This window comes from Prorops nasuta, unplaced genomic scaffold, assembly GCF_024137725.1.
Source record: "Prorops nasuta isolate Cenicafe-Biocafe unplaced genomic scaffold, Cenicafe_Pnas_1.2 PNAS00005, whole genome shotgun sequence".
NCBI lineage: Eukaryota > Metazoa > Arthropoda > Insecta > Hymenoptera > Bethylidae > Prorops > Prorops nasuta.
In genome coordinates, this window is record NW_027116802.1 from 7,397,625 (window position 1) to 7,413,301 (window position 15,677).

Here is a 15,677-nt window from a genome sequence, read left to right on the forward strand (position 1 = left end):
TTTTTAAACAATTTATTGTCACCAATGCCGAATACTTATAATTGCACAACACTATTAAAAAATTTTAACCAGAATTTTAAATTTATTTAGAAATTAATAATAATTAATAAAATCTTAAATAAATTTAAATTGTTTGTATAAAAATAATAAAAGCTAATTAAATTTATTTAAATTTTATAAAACGCGGCACAATTTTATTAATATTATAAAATAAATAGCTCATATGTGATGAAAATAAAACATTAAATTATTTTTAATCGCGACTAATTTAAACTAAATGTCAGTACTCTGTGGTTACGAAAAACCACAACGCGGGATCCACTGACGACTGGTACGCGGATAATTGATAACTGAGTTGATGTACCCGCTACGCGAGAGGGCTATGCGGAACAGGTATCGCTTATTGTGGGCGGGTTAATTAGCAATCGCACCTGATTGGTTGCAATTTGAGATATTCCGCAAATCAGTTGCGACTGCTATCGGTATGAGTAGAATCTCTTTCACCAACTTTTAAAATGATTATTTTGCCAAGTACGGATTGACCATTTTTTCGAAAATACTTATGCTAATACATTGCAATGTTAACAATTTTATATCATATGGCAAATTTAGCGTTTTAAAAGCCAGTGAAAAAGAATCTTAACGAGTAGTACCTGTCCCGGATGGTATTTTTTGAAGCGCGAGTTTCAGTTTATCTATCAAATTTCCGCGTATGAGTTGTCAGTAAATCGCGCTGTTTCTTTTTATAATCACTGACATTTATTTCGCATTAGTCGCGATTAAAAATAATGTAGTGTTTTATTTTCATCAAATACGTGCTATTTTATTATTATGTTAATAAAATTTTACCGCTCTTTAATAAATCTATGTAAATTTAATTAAAATAAATTATTTTGTTACAGTTTAATTAATTTTAAGTAAATTTTCATTCATTATTAATGATTTTATATAATACAATAATTTAATGGAATACTGTATGTGATGAAAATAAAAGCTTTCATTTGTAAAAGAAGTGTAATAATTAGAAAACTCGTAAAAATTGTCAGTGTGCAGCACACGCGTGTGCGTGTTTAGTGCTTGCACGATTAAAAGTAGAAGACACAAGGACTCTCTTAACCCATAATTCTCATTATTTTATTTTGAAGTTAAATGAACTATAAAATGAACTCACTACAGTTTAATAAAATAATATTTGTTATACATTAGACGATCTTATTCTAAAATGAATGCGCGTTTAAAAATTCCGCGCCGTGTAGTGACATTTAAAAAATTCGTGTCGCGTAGTGCCGTTTAAAAATAATTCTTTTGTAAGTGAATATCGTCATTATATATGCTGTTTTGCAATTAATTTACAATAAAAAATGTAGTTAATAAATATTTTAAAACATCTGCATGTTATAATAAATGATGTTCTGTTAAACAAATGTCTGCATTTATACTATTTATAGTTCCCGCTTACATCTGACGTGTATAACGAAATTTACCGAGCTCAGACGAAGTTTTTTATAAGTTTTTTTAATAGTGTATAGACACTATGGAAAATTGATCGCCGTCTTTGAAATTCGTAGAGAAAGTACGAAGTGAAGTTAACTGAAAGGTCGCCGAATCAATTTCCTATGGTGTACATACAGGGTCTTTTCCTAACAGCGGAGCATAGGAGATTCGTGTTAGTTGACTATAGCACTCGGAATGATGGAATCTGAGAGCGCTGATTGGTCAATATTGCGTAGTACCAACATATAATAGGCCGTTACCAATAGTTGGATACGAAAAATGAGATTCATCCGCCATTTTGGTGTGGAGAAATGTTTACATGCTAATCGTAGCAGAAAGAGGTGTAAAATGGAAAAATGTCAAATGTTATCGTTACTAAAGTAAAAATTGAATACTTTGAAGGAAAATGAAGAATATTCATACTTTCCATTCATTTTTTTCAATTTTTACTTTAGTAACCTTACCATTTGACATTTCTCCATTTTACACCTCTTTCTGCTAGGATTAGCATGTAAACATTTCTCCACACCAATATGGCTGATGAATCTCATTTTTTGTACCCAACTATTGGTAACGACTTATTATCTGTTGGTACTACGTAATATTGACCAATCAGCGCTCTCAGATTCCATCATTCCGAGTGCTATAGTCAACTAACACGAATCTCTTATGCTCCGCTGTTAGGAAAAGACCCTGTATGTAGTGCACAGTGGGAAATCAGTGGAAAATTGAATCGTGTGTGGTTCAGCTAGCTTCACTCTGTAATTTAACATGGAAAATGATTACTATACACTATAGCTGAAAGCACACACGATTCAATTTATAGTGTAGTATATACATACGAACGAAGCAAGCGAGTGGCGGAGTGAGTTAGGGCCGGTGTCAGTGCAAAGCAGGCAAGCCTCATATCCAACATAAGAACTAAAAGTCTGAAAAACTGCCAATCAGAGTGTGTATTTTCAGATTTTTACAGTTATGTTGGATATGAGGCTTGCCTGCTTTTCGTACTGACACCGGCCCTTTGGTGCGCGAAGTAAAAGCGCTGGTCTTTTTAATGCGATTCCTAAAAGCATCGAAAAATTATGGGAAAGCCATACCTGGCGATTACTGTACATACGTAGTGTAATTACACTACACTTGGCAACGCTGATACCAACTTAAGTCAGACTTGGGCTCTAGCCTACTTGGTCGAATTGACATTTGACCCTTTAGATTCCATTTAGAAAGATATATTTGCAATACTGGCATTGCGCGCCATTGCGTCGACTGTGTGAATTCTAAGGCCAATATTTGTGACGTGCCATCAGTGACCATATGTTGATGATGTGATATGATGGTTGGCAATGGTTGGGTTAGTGTTGATTCATTCATTCGCCTCATTCATCGCCTTATCCATTCCCCCTCTGAATGCTCTCAGCTCTGACTCATTTTTGACACTCATAATTTACTTGGATATGAAGTGAAAAAGAATAAATAGGTTTTTTTAAATTTATTTTTAATTGAATACATTAGAATAAAATATGGAAGATTTAGAGAAACGTCCACAATGGTTATTAGATTTAGAAAATCGTAAACAAAAGGTTTGTATGATTTTGATAAACAATATTTTTGTTTATAGTAGTTTTTCTTTGCAAATAACTTTGTCTTTAATGTTCTTTTTGCATTATAATTATTTTTGTTGTTGTCTTTATTATCTATTACTTAGCCTCGTTTAGCTCACGAAGTAGGGGCAGGTGCACCATGTATGATCTGTTGTTCCTCATGTCCTGGTTTAGATCTTCATTTTTGGAGGAAAATTTGTAAAAATTGTAAATGCACAAGAGATAATCATGATGTTGAAGAAGATGATTATCCCCAATTTCAATTATTATTTGGTGCTTCTAAGAAAACAAAACAAGAATCCATGTGTAAAGTTTGCTTTTTCTTTATTTTTTTATTTTAATGTATAAAATTTACCATATTCTTTATATATTTCAGTGCTTTGCATTTCATCCAAAAAAGAAAATCATGAACTGCAATTTGATTGGATCCCACCTGATACTAGTAATGAGCTTGCTACAGATTACATGAAAGCTTTACCTGAAGATAAATTACCAATAAGAGGTTCAAATGGTGCTGCATTAAGAAGGCAGCAATTACAGAAACAACTACCTTTACATGACGTTGATTGTGGAGCTTGCGACCATCTTAGTGAATCAGAACAAGACCAGTTTAAAAAGTATTTAGAGAACTTAAAATCATATGTAGGACAAGGAAAAGTTTGCAAGGTTTGTCTTTTAATAATGGGATTAGATATAATGAAGTTAGATATTAAATGTTAAATTAAATTAAATTAAATGTATCACTTTTATATAGATGTTTGGTGCTCAACCTTTTAAAAATACATTTCTTACTCCAGCAAATGCTACTGATATGCAGGCCCATAGGTTAGAGTACAAAATACCTGTACCTGGAGTGCATTTACATACACCTAGTAGTTTTCTCTCTAAAGTTTCACCATCTCCAATCCAGAAATATAAGAAGCAATTATTAAAAGATATAGGAGATTTAAGTAATCTGATTAATTATGAATTTTTAACTGAAATACCAGAAAATGGTACAAGCATTGTAAGGTCACAAGAAATATTAACAAATGCTTGCAGTCCTTCTGAACCACTGAAATCAAAAGAAAAGATAGACTTAAATTTGTCTAATTTAGAACCTACCGATTATTGTAAATTGGATTCAACAGAATTAAAACCTACTACAATTTCACTAAGAAATCCAGAAATTGTAAATGCAACTGAATCAAAGAAAAATGTAGTATTTCCACAATTTGCTAAAAGCCAGGATTCAATTAGAAATAAAGAAATTAATAATTTCAATATAGAATTAAAATATGATCCAACTGGTAATTTGCAAGATAGAAATCATTCTTATCAAGCTGAATTGGACAATCTAAAAGCTCCATGTACTCATTTAATAAATTCAGAAAATCAATCATGCTCAGTATTTCCTCAGAAAATTACAAAACAGCCAGCATATGTGTTAGACCATCCTGTTAAAGAAATACCAGAAATGCTTAAGGATTTGAAAATACATTCCGAGAAATTGCAAGAATGTAATAAATGTAAAGAAATTGTTCATATAGGAGATGTAGTGGTTAAAGCTGAGAAAGCTGAGAATAAGGTATGGCATCCTGGTTGTTTTGTTTGCTCTACTTGCAATGAATTACTTGTCGATCTTATTTATTTTTATTATAAAAATCATTTGTATTGTGGTAGAGATCTTGCAAAATTCTTAAAAATTCCTAGATGTTTTGCTTGCGATGAATTAATTTTCGTTCGCGAATACACAGTTGCTGAGGGACAAAGCTATCATGTAAAACATTTTTGCTGTTGGGATTGTGATGTACCATTAGCCGGTCAGCAATATACATTGGAAAATGATAGGCCACTTTGTTTGCCATGTTATCAGAAATCTTACGCAAAAACATGCGAAGCATGTAAGAAAATAATTGCTGCGGATCAGCAGGGTGTTGTTGTAAAAGATCTTAACTTTCACGCAAATGATAGGTGCTTCTGCTGTCATGCTTGTAAGAAATCTTTATTTAATGGAAAAATGGCTGTAAAAGACTTTAAATTGTTTTGTAGTAAAGAGTGTATTTCCAAATTTTTTAGCAAATAACTAATTACATTTACTTTGAAGATTATATAAAGGGTAAGCCCTATGTAAGTAACTGATGTAAATTAATGTACTTTGAATAACTGTTTTACTAAAAGAGTTATTATTAAGTTTTACTCTTGAGAAAATAGTTAATTTTATTATCGAGAGCGCTATAGAATTCAAAACAGCACAATTCAGAAATCTGTTTTAAATTTTAGCTTATTTAACAATATTTTTTTCTATAGATTTATTTGAAGTAAAATATTTATACTTACAGCAAATGTTTATATTAAAAGAATAAGAAGGGAGTAAAAGAACTTCGAAAGATTTTTAGTAAATATTCAAGTGCCGCAACTTTGTACAAAGTGGTCTTATCGAAATGAAATAAAAGTACTTTGAAGACTGAAATTTCTAGATTTTAAGTCTTATGGCAAAAAATATACGCAATAGTTACTTCGTGACTGAAATAACTATCAAAAGAAAAAAAAAATTGTAGCTTAGTTTTTATATGCATCGTGAACTAAGGAAGTTTTTTCTGAGAAAATTAATGTAGGGATTAATTAGCCTGTTTTCTAAGTTTAATTCTTTTTGAGAACTCTGTACGATTATTAGTCCTTAAAATGTTGATAATAAAAGAAAAAGAGTCACGTTTCATTTAACTACCGATATCTCAGCAAAAAATGGTAGTATAAAGTTCATTCAAAAAGCGAACTAAAGAGGAAAAATAAGCTAATAGTCTCTCCATTAATTTGCTTCGAGAATAACTTCCTCGGATCAGCGATGCTAATAGCAAACTTTATAAAGTTGGAAAATCTTTGGTTCGTTGTACTTATTTGAACTGCGAAGTCACCGCTGCTCAGAAAATTGTTTTGCAATGAAATAAACACTTAACAATTTCTATCTCAAAAATGCGTCTCTTATTATTTCGATTCAATCATTTATCATAAAATTACAGTCATTCAAAAATCACTAAAAGCTTTCGGAATTATTTTGAATTAAGTGTACCGAAAAAACAAATGGGTATTTTGCATAGAACGCGCCTCTATAGAGTTTTCAAATAATAACACTGAATTTATTGTATTCTTCATACATTTATAAAGCGTAAATATTAGTTGTAAATATTAAATTAGTATTATCTTTTAATTTAAGAAATAATTTTTTAAAAAAGTTTACTCAGCTGTATATGGTGTATCTCTTGTACATTTTTCTTTTTATTATTTTTCTATAATCTATGCATTAAAAAATAAACAAACTTAAGTAAATATGTTGTAAAATAACTCTCCCCTGCCTTCTTTTAAAAATAAATTACACAGATTAATCTGAATCACTGTCAACAATAGCCTTTATTCGTTTAAATGTGTGCACAGTTTCTGTCACTTTTGTAATTTCTGTAGATCGTTTACGACGGCCTGCAAATAATATTTCAGCTATGTAATTGCATTTTATAAGTGTAAACCTTTAGCAATGTAATTTTAATTGTATCTTACCTTCATGTATTATATTATTAAGATCCAACTCATTCGCCTCTTTTATTCTTTCAATTTTTATTTTAGCTTTTTTACATTTCTGTAGGGTTGGCCTTCCTGAAACTCCATTTTCTTTTAACAACTCTTGTAGTTTCTTTATTCTTTGAGAATCATTCTTACAATCTGTCATACATGCATTGTAAGTGGAAAAATGAATTCCTGCTGCTCTTAAATATTTCTTAAGGCTATTAAGCTTACTTCCTCTTTTACTACTCTGTTTTACTATTCCTTTTCTATTGTTACCACCATTGTCATCACTCATGTTTTCATTTTCAGATGAAGTTTCTCTTTTTCTTTTTTTAATATTTTTTATGGACTTCTTAGTATAATTAGAAGAATTTAATCTCATTATATTCTCTGAACTGCTATTGCCAAATAACTCTTCATCATCTGATCTTGATATATCTTCCTTTTTAACAATCTTATCTTTTCTAGATGTTTTGCTGTGATTAAGAGAATTTGTTTTCTTTACATGTTCTGAGCTACTACTGTCTGACGAATCTTCATCATTTGATTTTGAAACATCCTTTTTCTTGATACTACTATCTTTTACAGATTTTTTTTTATTATTAAATGATTTTGATCTTATTACATTCTCCGAGCTGCTATTGCCAGATAATTTTTCGTCATCTGATCTTGATATATCTTCCTTTTTAACAATCTTATCTTTTCTAGATGTTTTGCTATGATTAAGAGAATTTGTTTTCATTACATGTTCTGAGCTACTACTGTCTGACGAATCTTCATCATTTGATTTTGAAACATCCTTTTTCTTGATACTACTATCTTTTACAGATTTTTTTTTAACATTAAATGATTTTGATCTTATTACATTCTCTGAGCTGCTATTGCCAGATAACTCTTCGTCATCTGATCTTGATATATCTTCCTTTTTAACAATCTTATCTTTTCTAGATGTTTTGCTATGATTAAGAGAATTTGTTTTCTTTACATGTTCTGAACTACTACTGTCTGACAAATCTTCATCATTTGATTTTGAAACATCCTTTTTCTTGATACTACTATGTTTTACAGATTTTTTTTTATTATTAAATGATTTTGATCTTATTACATTCTCCGAGCTGCTATTGCCAGATAATTTTTCGTCATCTGATCTTGATATATCTTCCTTTTTAACAATCTTATCTTTTCTAGATGTTTTGCTGTGATTAAGAGAATTTGTTTTCTTTACATGTTCTGAGCTACTACTGTCTGACGAATCTTCATCATTTGATTTTGAAACATCCTTCTTCTTGATATTACTATCTTTTACAGATTTTTTTTTATTATTAAATGATTTTGATCTTATTACATTCTCCGAGCTGCTATTGCCAGATAATTTTTCGTCATCTGATCTTGATATATCTTCCTTTTTAACAATCTTATCTTTTCTAGATGTTTTGCTATGATTAAGAAAATTTGTTTTCATTACATATTCTAATCTACTACTATCAGACGACTCTTCATCATCTGCTTTTGAAATATCTTTTTTCTTGATACTATCTTTCACAGATTTATTTCCATTATTAAATGACTTTGATCTTATTATATCCCCTGAGTTGTTATTGTTAGATATCTTTTCATCATTTAATTTTAAAATATCTTCTACAGATATTTTGTTAGTACTAGAAAAAGTAGGTTTTATTAACTTTGTAGAAGGACTAGTATTTTTTATAATCTTATCGTCTGATATTTCTAACTCAGAATCATTTGAATTGCATAATTGCAAAGTAAATTCATCAGAAATATTTGATGTATCTGAGTCTACATTCTGTGATTTTATTGTCTCAGAATCTTCATTGCTGGATTCCTTGACATCTTCCATATTAGATAATTCGTTGTTCAGTTTAACTGTCGTAATGCTGTCTTGTGATTCTTCACTAACAGAAATTATTTCTATTGGTGGCAATATTGTTTTTTTCTAAAAATGTATTATAGACATAAAGTAATTAAATGCATATAAAATATAGCGTGAGATTAAGATTTTTAATAAAATAAGTAAAAATGTAGTTTTATGGTATTTACCATACTTGTATCGGAAAATGTATAAAATCTCCCATCAACTTATATTCAGTAATATTCAAAGACATTTATAATATTCATGGATTAAATTTATTTGAAGCTTTATCTGTATTTTTACCCGTTTAACCCGCCAACTTTTTAGTTGAGTTCGGAAATACCTCTCAAATCTCACTCCGCGCTAATCTTTCTTTAAAATTCCCTATTCGCTTCGTCTAGTAATTTGGCACTTTGTGCGGTCAGCACTGACTGAACAATATGTATGTATACAATGGTAGCATTCAGCAGAGGTATACACGCAAATAAATGTCATCAACGCAGACCTTCTTATTAATCCGTTTGTTTCTTTTCGCTGCACTATCGAACTAATGCAATTAGTTGAAATAAGACAAACATATGTTTTCTCCACTCTAACTTATTGCACTAGTGCAACAAACAGCGAAAAAGAACAGACCTAATGTGTATGTTGCCGCTCATTTTGATTTCTAGTTGTAGGCTACTCCAGTCAAATTAAGGTTAAAATGCTCAAATATATATGTATAAAAATACTTAAGTTTACGTTTCTTTATTTTTTGTTTAACGGGATCCCTCACGCCTACTTTATCGACAATACAAGTCAATAAACAATTCGTTTAATAAAAGTCAAATGCGAAGCAAATTGCAAAAACGGGCTTTCTTATGACAAGGTGCCAATTCTAACGGGTCAATCGAGCTTAAAAGAACTCAAATCGGATGAAGAATAACGCTGTACCATTGTCCCGCGTTCTTGAAGTGGAAATAACCAAAAGTAACCTCTCTTCAAGAACGCGGCACAATGGTACAACGTTATTTTTCAACTAATTTGAGTGTTTTTAAGTTCGTTTTACTTGTTAGGACTGGCACATTATCCAACAAACGCCCGATTGTTCAATTTGCTTCGCATTTGAATTTTATTAAACTAATTGTTTATTGACTTTAACTGTCGATAAAGTAGGCATGAGGGATCCCGTTAACGACGGTCTACTTAAGAAAATAAATTTCGCAAAATTTGAAGTCTTAGGGTATGAGCTTAGGGGGGATATATAAGTAAAATTTGCTTTTCACTACTTTTTTTCATTAATATGAACGACGGTGGGATGAAAGAAGGGTAAATAATTATATCTCGACTTCTGTTGACTGAAAAATATGTTTTTTATTTTTTATATTACTCAAAAAAATATCTAAAAATTTTATTTAAAAAGTTATAAATCAAAATGCGAAAAATTGGTATAAGTTAACTTATTTAATTTACAATCTCTTAAGCTAAAATGGTTTTGATTGGACAAATATTCATATGGTTTTTATACATCTCATAATTTACTAGAACAGTTTGATTAATTAAATTCTATAATTTTACGCAAATAGAGCATGGACATAGGGCGCTTAAGTTGATTTTGTTCGATCACGTATACAGCACTGAGCACATACAGTGCTTTTAACTATAGTGTAGTATATCATTTTCCATTTTAAATTACAGAGTGAAACTAGCCGAACCACACACGATTCAATTTCCCACTGTGTAGTACTACTGACACCTTTTCAAATAACCAATTAATATACGAAGTTATAAATAAAATGCGTATGATAACTGTCCAAAAGCTAAATGATATGGGTTACCATGGATTACTTATATACCATCTAGGCAAGAATACCATGCATTTTAAAAAAACTGTGCTTACAAATTTATTCGCAAGATGGTGTGGAATACAGTTTATTTCAAACTATTTTCATTAACGGGATCCCTCACGCGTGCTTTACCGATAGTACAAGTCAATAAACAATTCGTTTAATAAAAGTTAAAAGCGAAGCAAATTGCAAAAACGGGCTTCTTTATGACAAGGTGCCAATTCTAACGAGTCAATCGAGCTTAAAAAAACTCAAATCGGATGAAGAATAACGCTGTACCACTGTCCCGCGTTCTTGAAGTGGAAATAACCAAAAGTAACCTCTCTTCAAGAACACGGCATAATAATACAGCGTTATTTTTCAACTAATTTGAGTGTTTTTAAGTTCGTTTGACTCGTTAGGACTGGCACATTGTCCAACAAACGCCCGATTGTTCAATTTGCTTCGCATTTGAATTTTATTAAACTAATTGTTTATTTACTTTAACTGTCGATAAAGTAGGCGTGAGGGATCCCGTTAAACAGATGTAAAGTCTTTTCCAATCGATCAGAATATCAGTATTCAGGATATTCAGTTAACGGGATCCCTCACGCGTGCTTTACCGACAGTACAAGTCAATAAACAATTCGTTTAATAAAAGTCAAATGCGATGCAAATTGCAAAAACGGGCTTCTTTATGACAAGGTGCCAATTATAACGAGTCAATCGAGCTTAAAAAAACTCAAATCGGATGAAGAATAACGCTGTACCACTGTCCCGCGTTCTTGAAGTGGAAATAACCAAAGTAACCTCTCTTCAAGAACGTGGCACAATGGTACAGGGTTATTTTTCAACTAATTTGAGTGTTTTTAAGTTCGTTTGACTCGTTAGGACTGGCACATTGTCCTACAAACCCACGATTGTTCAATACGCTTTGCATTTGAATTTTATTAAACTAATTGTTTATTGACTTGAACTGTCGATAAAGTAGGCGTGAGGAATCCCGTTAACTTATTAATTTCCCAAATTTTTCAGACTTTTTCAGTATTACTTTAACCACACTGAATACAAAAAATGTTATCAGTTTTTTTTTCAAGCAAAGTAAAAAAAAAGATCTATTCTAATGATCAATCCGAATTATTATAGACCTCTCCCCTTCTTCCTTTCTGATAGCTCACGTAAATACTCGATGTGATAAGCTGCTATTTCCCACCCCACGGTAACTGGCACTAAACTGCTGTCAACCGTTCGAAAATACAGTATGCAGTACGCAATGCAGTACGCTTATTAAAAAACGAACGTTGATTGCAATACACTGTGATGACGTAGTACTGCCAGTACTGCCAGCACAAAAACGAACGCACCCAATAATGGGAACACAGCTAGTAAATTCCCGAACACAGCCATAGTAAGCAAACCAATAGCCGAATAGCATAGCGTCTTACCGCGGAAAACACAACTCATTTATCAACACACAACCTACAGGGCACAGGCTACATACACCTGATACACCACGACCACGCATACATATATAGTATATATACTTTCGCCACCACGTCCACATGCGCGAGCCGCGAACAGAATGTGCTAGAATTAGCGTTTGAGATTTCTGGAACTTTCTTAAATGTTACTGCAGTTGTGTAGTTTTTACTCCAATCTCTTAACTCTTTAATGCTGGATCATTTCAGTCTCTGGTTGGATAATTTGATTCCTTTGGATTGTTGTGAAATAACCACTTTTAAAACATTCATAAGTTTTTCCATTTTGTAACAAGCGAAATATTAATTGGTAGAAACAAGAAAAAAGTTAATTATTTATCCGACAATGGACCACTCTAGTGAGGTATAATTTTTGTCTATTTTCTAATAAATTTAAAAATCTTTTATTAACTAAAAATCAGGTTTTAAATGTTTCTTTAAAAAAAAAAAGACATTTATATGTTTTTATTTAAAAATTGTGTTAGTCTCTTCTATGTTTTTAAAATTATTTTATCTTTCTGTATAGGAAGCTGAACCATTCAGGCCAAATCCTGCTAAAACTAAAGCAGAGAAACTAAAAGAAGATTCTAATGTTTCTTCTGCAAAAAGTCAAGCTATCAAGGAGAAGACAATGGGTAATGATGCATACAAGAAGAAGAACTTTGAGGATGCTTTGAATCATTACCAAAAGGCTGTAGATTTAGACCCCACAGAGATAGTATATCATTTGAACATAGCTGCTGTATATTTTGAACAAAAAGAATACGATAAGTGCATTAAGCAATGTGAAAAGGCTATCGACATAGGTAGGGAAAATAGAGCTGACTTTAAACTCATAGCCAAGGCATTTACAAGGATTGGTAATGCTTATAAAAAAATGGAGAATTGGAAGCAGGCAAAAGTGTATTATGAAAAATCAATGTCAGAACATAGAACGCCAGATATTAAAACATTATTGTCAGATATAGAAAAAATAATTAAGGAGGAAGAAAGGAAAATTTATATAGACCCAGTCAAAGCAGAAGAAGAGAAGGAATTGGGGAACCAAAAATATAAGGATGGAGATTATCCTACAGCGATTAAGCACTATTCTGAAGCTATTTTGAGAAATCCTGACGATCCCAAATATTACAGTAATAGGGCTGCTTGTTACACTAAATTAGCAGCATTTGATTTAGGGCTTAAAGACTGTGAAAAATGTGTCGAAATTGATCCTAAGTTTATCAAAGGCTGGATCAGAAAAGGTAAAATACTACAAGGTATGCAGCAACAAGGAAAGGCATTAACAGCCTATCAAAGAGCTCTGGAATTAGATCCATCGAATAGCGAAGCATTAGAAGGATATCGCCAATGTGCAGTATCAGTAAGTTCTAATCCTCAAGAAGTTAGGAAACGGGCTATGGCAGACCCTGAAGTTCAAAATATACTAAGAGATCCAGCAATGCGGTTAATTTTAGAACAAATGCAGAGTGATCCTAAGGCTTTGCAGGAGTGAGTAATATATTTAAATATAACTGGAGTATATAGAATATAAAATTTAAGATAAATGAATAAAAATGTAATTGATTTTTTTTTTAGGCACTTGAAGAATCCAGATATTGCAGCAAAATTACAGAAACTTTTGGAATCTGGCCTTATCGCTATTCATTGAAAGGAAGAGGACGTTGATGATCAATTTAGGTGGGCTACTAAATATTATGTTGTCATGTTAAGTTCCTTTGTAAGAGTTTTTTCTATATTAGTGATCAAATAAATCAACTTGAAATACTTTCATCAGAACCTTTATTCTTGACTGTCCCATAGAGCGCTTTATATCAGACGACCTCCTTCTCTCTTCAATTAATCGTGATTAAACCTTATAATTTGCCCCTTCTTGACGTTAAAAATTTGGTTTAACACGGTCTATTTTATCAACTATTACTTGTAGTTTAATATAAAACAACATCGGCATATTAACGCACATAACAGAAACTCTGATTAATTTAAGGATTTGTCAAAGGATAGTTTACATATTCATTATAAATCCCTGGTACATCAAGGCTTCACTATATTGGGCAGTTCTTACAAACTACACGGAAAAGCTGTTGAGTGATTTAATCATTTTCTACTTGTGCCATAAAACACCCTCCTCAAGCCTATAATACTATACATGCCTTTAAATCAGTAGGTACGAATTAGGAGGTGTTTTGTGCGTAGTCTCAAAACTCCCTGTCATTATACATATTCGTCAAGTTTGTAATTTGTATTGGTATGTATATATATATATACACAGATGAATGGCCTATTTTGTTAATACAATTGTGAATTACGCACAAAATCGTACTTTGTGGTACATGAAGAAACAGGTCATTTTGACGTACTTAAATTTAAGATAGTGCATATATATATAAAGTCTGTGGTGGATTTCGATAAGCGGGTGTTTAATTATTTCGAGCTATTCCTTAATTTCTTTTGTTCTTTTAGTGTTAATTTGACAGAAAGATCAAATTTATTAGCTTGGATAATTAAAAGGTTTGGAGCGTGTCTTAACGACTCAATGTATTCAAATGTTGCATCTTTGCAAGTACCACTTCAGTATATTGTTCCATATATTTCGTAATCATATTTTTTAATTTCAAGGCACATGTTGCTATTCGAGTATTGATCTCTTCTTTTGCCTAAGGTAAGTTTCAAAAAGTATATGCTATAATCTATAATTGATTACACCGCACCATCTTAGATCGGATATGCCGCCTTGGAAATGTATACTTCAATCCTGTATAATACGTACTATTATAGCATATGTATATTATAATAGACAAATGTTCTCATCACAAACCTCTCTATAGTATTTATATTCTACATTTGTAATACATTTGGAGAAATAAGGGTTTTTCTCTAACAGCGGAACATAGGAGATTTCGTGTTATTTGACTATAGTAAATATTACTATAGTCAAATTACTGTTTTCCATTTAATTTAAATATTAAACGTAGTAACCATGATTAATTGAGTAAAATGACATTTCTAATGGATAATAAAAGCAATTAAATAAAAATAACCATTAAATTGTAACTATCTAAGCTTTTATTCATTATAATAATGTATAGTAAATGCTTCACTGCTGTAGTTAAATAACACAATCCTATGTTCCGCTGTTAGAGAAAAACCCTGTAGATCCGCTCGAATAAAAAGAGAGGGATAGATAGATAGATAGAGATAGATAGAGAGAGAGAGAGAGAGAGCTGGAGTGCACTGCAAATTACGATCGGCGCGCGTTTCGTTGCAAAAGTAAGTGCAGCTGAAAATTCGTGCGAATTGGTATTTCACATGATAAATAATGTAAGATTGTAGGAGCTAATGCAGTTTTATCTTGCGAAGTTATAATAAATTGATGAAAAATAATAGACTTTCAGTCAATTTTTCCATTAACTTTTCAGATGCTCCGTCTGCTTACTATATATTTAAATTAATGCGCTCGCGAAAAGAGATTCTTTTTCTTTCATTAAATAGAACAAAAAGATTTAATTTATCCGTAATATATAGGGTGCACCACTATACGAAGGCGTACTAGAGCATGAACACATGTATAATCTTCGAAGCTTTACGATTAAGATACCAACTTTTTGCTTAGGACCTTTTAGAATGCAAATCAATAAGCATAGGGGTTTGCAAATGATTTTGCGAACAAAAATATAAAGAATATAGCACAGTATTCCAATATGGCTAAAAAGTAAATAAAGCTTTTCACATAGTTTTCAAATAAATATTTCGAAAAGAAAACAAAAAAAGATGATAAACGACGGTTTAGCGAATGTATTTTATATTCGATGAAAAGTTCATGACTGAAATGTTGGTATATATACATATATATATATATGCAGTTACGAATACTCCAAAAATTGATCTCACA

The 15,677-nt window shown here is 31.4% G+C and overlaps 3 protein-coding genes across 7 annotated transcripts; 2 read left to right on the plus strand and 1 right to left on the minus strand.

Moving 5' to 3' along the window:
- The first annotated feature begins 2,625 nt into the window (after nt 1-2,625).
- On the plus strand, nt 2,626-6,396 carry Tes (Testin). 4 transcript variants are annotated; one of them, XM_066727392.1, is made up of 4 exons: nt 2,626-3,074; nt 3,200-3,401; nt 3,472-3,761; nt 3,850-6,396. In XM_066727392.1, the coding sequence occupies exons 1-4, from the start codon at nt 3,015-3,017 to the stop codon at nt 5,158-5,160; spliced, it is 1,863 nt and encodes a 620-aa protein (XP_066583489.1). In that variant the 5' UTR covers nt 2,626-3,014; the 3' UTR covers nt 5,161-6,396. The 4 variants fall into 4 exon arrangements, with proteins under 4 accessions (XP_066583489.1, XP_066583490.1, XP_066583491.1 ...); XM_066727393.1 differs by having other exon boundaries at nt 3,210-3,401; XM_066727394.1 differs by having other exon boundaries at nt 2,627-3,074; nt 3,270-3,401.
- Nucleotides 6,397-6,413: 17 nt separating this feature from the next.
- On the minus strand, nt 6,414-8,849 carry LOC136773608 (uncharacterized). 2 transcript variants are annotated; one of them, XM_066727390.1, is made up of 3 exons: nt 8,696-8,849; nt 6,627-8,586; nt 6,414-6,548 (listed from the first exon to the last, which is right to left on the minus strand). In XM_066727390.1, exons 1-3 carry the CDS (start codon nt 8,753-8,755, stop codon nt 6,454-6,456), a joined length of 2,115 nt encoding a protein of 704 aa, XP_066583487.1. In that variant the 5' UTR covers nt 8,756-8,849; the 3' UTR covers nt 6,414-6,453. The 2 variants fall into 2 exon arrangements, with proteins under 2 accessions (XP_066583487.1, XP_066583488.1); XM_066727391.1 differs by having other exon boundaries at nt 8,691-8,827.
- Nucleotides 8,850-11,804: 2,955 nt separating this feature from the next.
- Nucleotides 11,805-13,558, plus strand: Stip1 (Stress-induced phosphoprotein 1). The gene is made up of 3 exons (XM_066726906.1): nt 11,805-12,149; nt 12,312-13,276; nt 13,364-13,558. Exons 1-3 carry the CDS (start codon nt 12,132-12,134, stop codon nt 13,434-13,436), a joined length of 1,056 nt encoding a protein of 351 aa, XP_066583003.1. The 5' UTR covers nt 11,805-12,131; the 3' UTR covers nt 13,437-13,558.
- Nucleotides 13,559-15,677: the final 2,119 nt, after the last annotated feature.